Below are 7,691 nucleotides of genomic sequence, written 5' to 3'. Positions count from 1 at the left end.
GTTGCGAACAACAGATGCAGTTGTCACATGCAGGCAGGTACCGTGAGTCTGTATCATGTGATGTAGCAGCGGGGGAGTGAAGGCATGCATGCACGTAATCATGATGTTGCACATCACGCGAACATCTCGATCTTTATAGACAATTGGTAGTCAATGGGTCCCTACGTCCGTCTACTTGGTTGCAAAATGAAGTAGGAAAAGGGAACAGGTATAGAACGTCGTGCATTAAAACATACTTGGTCTCTGTTGTGAGCAAATGACGTAGATATACGGGTCCTTAAGACATCTCGTGTTACCTAAACTTGTAATCTACTCAATCAAGTACAGTAGGTCTCGACCGTTAGCGCTTGAAATGGCTTGGTTTGTACAAGTTGGTAAGTTAACTTGAACAAATAGCTCGAGTGATTTGTATTACAAATCATTGACGTGGTGGAACAATTGCTGCTGTTTCAGGTCTGCTGTGTCTGATGGCTTCACTCGTTTTCGCTCAGAACGAGAAAGAAACAGATTGGTTCTTGTGTGCTCACGGCTCAACCCGCTCGCTCGCTCGACCAAATTCCGACGAATGGACAGCTCGCTTGCCGTACGGAGACTTTCATATTCCCTATTGGGAGGTACCGTTCAACGAGGGTCCCAACCTTGCGGGCGGAGTCAACCAACGCGCCAGCGACGGTCACATTCATCTCCCTCTGCTCGGTCCAGACAAATACAACGGTAGTCCCGATTGGCCGTCTGGAGGGTCTCTAAAGCGATGGTCTCCAGCCATGGTGTGGGAAATCGACGGAAACACAGGAAAGACTGTACGAGAATACAATCTGTCTGACTATGCAGCTTGCTTCAACTCAGTGTTGAGGTATACACCAGACGGATATCCCGTTGTAGCGGGGTACTCACACGGCGGATCACGGATTCTTGTATTGGACAAGAATAGTTCGAGTGTTGCCAACAGTTACAGTCCCAATGACGTCGAACCCCAACTGCTCGCCGTGTCTCAAACCGAGCCGCCTCAGCTTATTTGGGCCGATATCAGTGCTGATGCTGCTGCTAACGTGAACGGTCACATGCTTGAGACAAACACGCAGATTTCTACGTCGGCGTTGTCGACTATTATATGTGGTGCAGATGGGCGGACGATCTACAACAATGGATTCTTTAATCACGATACGGGTATTTTTAGGTTTAGTCTCCCACTGAAGTCATCAAGTAAGGAGGACTTGTTTATATCCGGATGCTTGACTAAGCCATGGGTGATGGCTTCCGACAGTCAGGGTAGAATTTTTGCTCTCTGCCAATCACAAAACCACATTCGAGCGTGGGATAGAACCGGAAGATCTTTATGGTCGGCGTCTGGCACTTCCAACTTTCTAACTATTTCGGACGACGAGACTACTTTACTGGTCGGGAATAGTAATAACTGGGAAGCAATCGACACGACGAGTGGCAAGGTGATGTGGCAGAAATCGGCTTCTGAGGCGTTTGGTGATGGCGTCCACTGTACCAGTGCTTCTCAGCCGTGGGCACCTCGCCATCCGATTCCGTTTCCAGATGGTCAGTTTGCCTTTCTCTGCTCTAAGGACGACGTATGGAAGGTATTCAGGTTGTCTGCCAAGACTGGGGAAGGAAACACGATGGCGGTGTCATTCGATTTTAACCCTGAGATGCTGACAGCCGACAGTGCCATGAATGTGTACGCATACGGTACTGTAAATGGCGTGATTACCGTTCAGAAGAAATCATTTTCTGGACATGAGTGACCACAAAGTGACATTTTAAAAATGCACGGGCTGGCAATTGCTAACGTCTTTGCTTTCATTGGGCTGACCTGCATGGGCCACGAAGTCAACGAGTTTTAAATGTTGAAGCTGCGTAAAACATTTATTGACACATGCTATGATAGTTATAATATCATTAGATTAGATGGGATTGCAACATGTATCTTGAACGTAATGGCTTTGAGTGAAACGTCATTAAAGTATATGGTTTGTAATTTGCAGTATGGCAAGTTTTACGTAAGTGGCATGCTTGTTATAATATTTTCCATATGTTTTATTTGAAGTCACGACAGGCTCGTAGCTATAGGGTCGACTCACGGGAGTGTAATGGCTGTCTCTCTCGCTTTACGATCACCACAGAGCCATTGATGAGTTGTGTGTTTATACCTGTAGTATATATATGATTCTTATGGATTAATACCATTTGCTCAAAGTGCATGTTGTTAGATATTAATAATTATTTTTAGAGAATAGATTAGGTTTGTCGAATTGCGTGATGATATAGGGGCCTATTTTGCTAAGACGTGGAGGTGACAGCAGCTGGACACTAGTTAGCTGGATTTAGCCAGAGTTTTCTTGTATTTGTTGTTTGAGGAACCCTCATTGCCAAATTACAGACACAATTTGACTAGTCTACGTGTATGTCAATACTTTAATTAATTAAAAAATGTATCTTTCAAACAGTTGTTGCCGATGCCATCTTTTATCTATATAAATAATATATATATGTATATATATATATATATGTATATATATATGTGTGTATATATATATATGTATATATATATATATATATATATATATATATATATATATATATATCTGGATATCCCAACTCTCGGATGCGGAGTGGAGGGTGTGAGGGGTGCGCGCCCGAGACGATGGGATGTCACACAAGGATTACCAAACGGCTGCCTCGCAGGATTGAAATGGTGAGCTCGCGATTGCAATGCCAGACTTTCTGTCACACAGAAAACGGTGGTCCAGACCTATACTCTGCATGTGTACTACTGCGCAAGACACCGATCCAGACAATTAACGTTGCATACAGATTAAAAGATTGGAAGATTGGAATGCATGGTAAAATAGAGATGGATGGGTTAAAGATGGGTCACTTTACGAACCCGAATTACAGCTGGTTTCCATTTTATAAAGCACGCGAGAATTGGATTGGAGACAGGAGTCGACTGCATGACGTCTATAAGTATTGCGGGCTAACTTACGTATTAAACTTGCATCATTTATATAACTAGGACATGCCTATAAAATGTGTAGAACATGAAACTTTGAAACAGCCGGTCTATACAAACACTTACTAAACATTAGGTCTTGATTGGTCAACAGTTTATAGCAGCGTGCTCTATATATCTACGATTGATCACAACAGTTAGCAGCGTCTTCTTTAACTGTGATGTTTCCTGGTTCCTGAAGTTTGCTTAATTCAGCTGTAACGAACACGCGGCGAAGGTCACATTTTTCACACAGTCCGCTAGTAATATGGCTTGGAACATATGTAGAAGTTAGATCTGACAGGCCAACTCGTGATTGTACAACGCCATTGAGTTGTAAGCAAACGTGCGTTGAAGTGATGTGAAACTTCAGTCCAGCAATACATCCGACTCTAATTGAACCAGACTTCATTTTTGAAGACGTGTCGAGATTATCCTCGTCTATTTTTACCTGGTAGGTTGGTGCCCAGATGTTTCCACTATAACCCCCTCTCTCCCGACTATTGGGGGGTATTATTACAATTTCAATTTTAGCTTGACGATTGACTGTTGATTTGGTCACAAGCAGAACTCGTACGCAACATGGAATCGGCATAGGTACAGCTGTGATTAGTTTTGCTGAACTTTGAACCACAGCATGGTTGCAGTTTTTGAAGCTTACAGGGCCATCAGAAGGTACGTCTAGAGCCGTTTTCCACTGGAACGAAGAAACTCCGTTGACTAGGCGTGTAGATGGCAAACGTAAAGTGAGATGAGGTGAGTCAATGTCATAGGGATTGTCCAGAGAGTATTGCTGTGACGCTAGAGCATTAAGGATAGCGTCTGATCGGACGAAGTTGCTCCCTCTGAGTCTCACACAGCTCAACAATTCACTTGCGTTGATCATTGGTAAGCGAAGAAATTTTGCTGTTTGTTTACCATCATTGTGTCTTGAGGGGTCATACTCAATCCATCGCTTGATTCCTTCAAACAGCTGGATTTCATCGAGATTCAGGTTGTCACTAGCGGCTATCTTTTGTAGCTCTTCTGCTGTCACGTGCTCTGCGAAACCATCTGTGCAGAGGACTGCAGCGGCGTGATCTTCGATCCATTCAAAACAGTACTTATAAAGCTGTTCATCAGCTGACAGTCTGGTTGAGAACATGAGATATTGACATACGTTCTCGGTTTCGATATTTTTGCACAGCCACGTGCAACAGTGTTGCTTGAGATCTAGAATACTAAGGAAATCACAGAGCTCTATGAGTTGACATATGAAAGACTTGTCGACTGGAAGTTTTCCTGTGTAGACATACTCGAGAAGTGCTCTGAACGCTGTTTCGTCAACTGCAGGAAGCTCGATTGTATCCTGCAGACTTTCTTTCATCTGACCATAGAGCATGTTCTTCATGACATCACTATGGGCGGCCAGAACCAGTCTGTGAGCTTCAAATTTAACTTTATTGTTGCCAACAACGAGGATGATATCAACCAAATCCTGATTGTGAAACAAAAACTCCCACGATTTCATTGCTGTTTCGAAATACGAAAGTCTCGTGAACTCGTCAAACTCATCAGAGTCATCTGCAAGGACACAGAAACCATATATTACTATAGAAATAACAGAAACGAAATTTCAACTAATGTCAATCGTCACGTGGTTTGTGTTTGCTAGATTGACGTATAATAGCTAGTAGATATACATACAGGAAGCAGTATAGCTTCAATGGACTGTGAATTGTCACGACAATACGTACGTAGGACAGCAGAAGCTTTGGCAGTCTGTGCAGCAATCTTTCTCATCTCATGTCGACGTTTCTTGGGATGTCGTTCGAACTTTTTCATAGCTGAGTAGCTACAGAACGGCAGGTAGACTATAATATCACCGGTGATGTCAAAATTCACATTCGGTCGCCTGTAGAGAGTCAGAAACAGGAGAGGTGTGGCGCACAGTATAGCAGCTCTGGTGATGTCAGAACTGTTTATAGATTTGGTCACGAGACTAGTTTGGAAGCTTTAATTTAATTAAAGCCTTTGGAGCGCGGAATTTTGGCCGCGGTACGTAAGTGAGAGATACAGTGCACTTACGATATGTGCAGAGAAGAGTTTAGCTTGTGGAGCTACCGCAACTCTATATATATGACAAGCTCCAATGCCCGGCTTCGCCCGGGGACAACACATGCCAGATGCTTCTCCTTTCCACTTCATAGCGCCGCAGTTGACACACGCGTTTGTCATAGAGCCAATACCAGTGGCGGATACAGGATTTGATAGACGGGGAGGGCACGAAACCTAGTTTGTGGGCGTGTCCACTAAAAAGTGTACTTTGTTGCCTGCTCTTGAGATGACGACTCAGAAAGAAATCCTGTCAATGATAACTGTTTGCGTTTGGTACACGCCATGTGTCGAACTTTTCCCTGCTTGTACGTGTACGTGTACAGACAGAGCACTCGCACTTGCAGGTATTTGTAGATGCACGGTAATAGGTCAAACTGATTCTATTTAGTGTTACGATCCTGTAGACTCATTTGAAAATTCTACGTCGCCCTCTGAGTACCAACCAATGTCTGATGGGTTTGTTAACCTAAAAGAAAGTTTTCCAAACGTGTGGCACGTGCCCCCAGTGCCCCCGTCTGGATCCGCTAGTGAATACAACACGGAAGTGGAGGAGAGACAGGTCGCATTTATAGGTAGAGATTATAGCAGAAAGTATCTAAAAATGCGTTTGATGGTATCATATGTGATGTTGGCCATGAATGATTGCAGTGAATAAAAATGTCGCGTATACAATTGCAATCTTATAGCACTCCCGGATATTGCGCTGTCCCGTTAAATAAAATAGAGTCACGTGCAGTTAGACGAATCGTATAGCACTCCCGGATATTGCGCTGTCCGAAATGAAGTCACGTTCAGTTAGACGAATCCATCAGAGCAGAACTGGAAGTCACATGCAGTACTCACCCGGATAATCCGTTCCCCGTATCTAACGAAGTCACGACTCGTACCGACTCTCGTCATTTCGACAGTCCTGCTGAACGTCGTCTCTTCAAAGACGTTGCTGGCGTTTTGGGGAACAGGTGCATCAAACACGGCATCTCTTCGACGGTCGTAGACTGGCAAACGACTGTGGGCGTATTTTTCCAAGACTTGGATATCAGCAAAAATATTTTCCGTTTCCCAGCGTCGCACGCAATAAGCGACACGCTCAGCGCGTACCGTCCGACGTCGGGAACGGGCAGTCTGAATTCGGTGGAGATACGATGCGTCGTTCCAGAGATATTCGCGCGTGAGCGGAAGTGAGTGCGATCGGCGGGAAATGGCGTTGTCGTGGGAGAAGTCAGGAAGACGACCACAGTCTCACTTTCGACTGGAATGAATTCGACGTGCGCGAGCCAAATTTGGCCAAGATCGGACTCGCCGCTTTCGAGAAACGCGCCAACAGACGGACATAAATACATACATACATACATACATACATACATACATACATACATACATACATACATACATACAGACAGACAGACAGACAGACAGACAGACAGACACCTCTCCTTTATATATATAGATGAATGGAGCAAGCCTAAACAGATCCTTTCCACATGACATTGTATTATACGCGTAAAGGTTTTTGGGATTTGGGTGTTTGCAAAATCTGCGAAATTTACAAATATGCCACACCGATCCAGTTCTCAAACGGGGCTTTCCATGCATAGGTATATATTTTGGTGGGTATAGTTGTACCACAAAGACACTGTTACCAGATACGGTTTTTAACACATTCTCTACCAATTCTTTTTTGGTCAATGTATACATCTAGCCTCGTCAATGCCGCATGCATTCAACGAGACCTCAATACATCTTCTATAGCCTGTACATGCATCTGGCTGCAAGAATGTTTTACGCAGATGCTCGGGGAAGAATCTCCATGCATGCAGGGGAGATGTCCATCAAGCTGTTCCAAATATCGCCTGCTTCGAAGTTCGATGCAATCTTGTTGTATAATTTAGCTCGGATCGTCTTGTCATTCTCTGTAGAAACATATACATATATATGTGCAAACGTGACTGCCGACCGAGTCAGTGTTGGACAAGATTGTGGGCTCGCATCGTATTGGCCCGGTGTAGACATAACATAAGTATGGGATACCAAATTCCCCAAGGGATGCCAACAAGGGTGCCTCAGACCCTCAGAGAATAGATGACTCACGGATGCCAGATTTCCTTGTGAATACGGATCGGGGATGCAACAAACAGGGGATGGCAAATTTCCTATCACACCGGTTTCGATATATTCCGGGCCTGCAGAGGGTAGTAAGATCCTGGAAACAAACGTACACGTACACATGTTCTACCGATGTCGGTGCCTGATTGGTTGCGTATATTAGCAGAACCCCGCAAATGACGTCTGATACTTTAGATGTGTCGCTCACATAGTATACCAGATCCTATCGACGCGGTGCGGCGTTCGGCTCTCTGCGGGCCGCGGTGCGGCAACCGCGCGTCATGTTCGCCGAGCACTCATGCCGCTTCGCAGGCATATTTACTGTGCCGCAGAGCCGCGTGCTCCGCAATAGTTTCGTGAAAGAAAACTATGTTTGTGTATGGCTCAGCGACACCAATAGTTATCTGAGTTTGTCATGAGAACTCGCGATATTCTCAGAAATCTGAGCACCCGAAAGCGCACAGAATGCATGAGGTTACATTATAAACAG

At 44.6% G+C, this 7,691-nt stretch overlaps 3 protein-coding genes across 3 annotated transcripts in view; 1 reads left to right on the top strand and 2 right to left on the bottom strand.

Annotated features, from left to right (window-relative positions):
- The window catches only part of LOC134179958 (uncharacterized), a 1,665-nt gene extending 1,627 nt beyond the window's left edge, over positions 1-38 (bottom strand). The window contains exon 1 of the mRNA XM_062647004.1: positions 1-38. This exon is cut by the window's left edge and continues 45 nt beyond it. The gene's annotated coding sequence lies outside the window, so the exon portion shown is untranslated.
- Positions 39-291: 253 nt separating this feature from the next.
- On the top strand, positions 292-2,013 carry LOC134179865 (uncharacterized). Its single transcript, XM_062646870.1, has 2 exons — positions 292-374; positions 454-2,013. Exons 1-2 carry the CDS (start codon positions 353-355, stop codon positions 1,752-1,754), a joined length of 1,323 nt encoding a protein of 440 aa, XP_062502854.1. The 5' UTR covers positions 292-352; the 3' UTR covers positions 1,755-2,013.
- A 990-nt stretch (positions 2,014-3,003) lies between these two features.
- LOC134180366 (kelch-like protein 3) lies at positions 3,004-4,946 on the bottom strand. The gene is made up of 2 exons (XM_062647510.1): positions 4,738-4,946; positions 3,004-4,564 (listed from the first exon to the last, which is right to left on the bottom strand). Exons 1-2 carry the CDS (start codon positions 4,823-4,825, stop codon positions 3,141-3,143), a joined length of 1,512 nt encoding a protein of 503 aa, XP_062503494.1. The 5' UTR covers positions 4,826-4,946; the 3' UTR covers positions 3,004-3,140.
- Positions 4,947-7,691: the final 2,745 nt, after the last annotated feature.

Source organism: Corticium candelabrum, chromosome 5 (genome assembly GCF_963422355.1).
Source record: "Corticium candelabrum chromosome 5, ooCorCand1.1, whole genome shotgun sequence".
Lineage (NCBI taxonomy): Eukaryota > Metazoa > Porifera > Homoscleromorpha > Homosclerophorida > Plakinidae > Corticium > Corticium candelabrum.
Note: the sequence above shows the minus strand (reverse complement) of the source record. Positions and strands in the feature narration are given on the sequence as shown.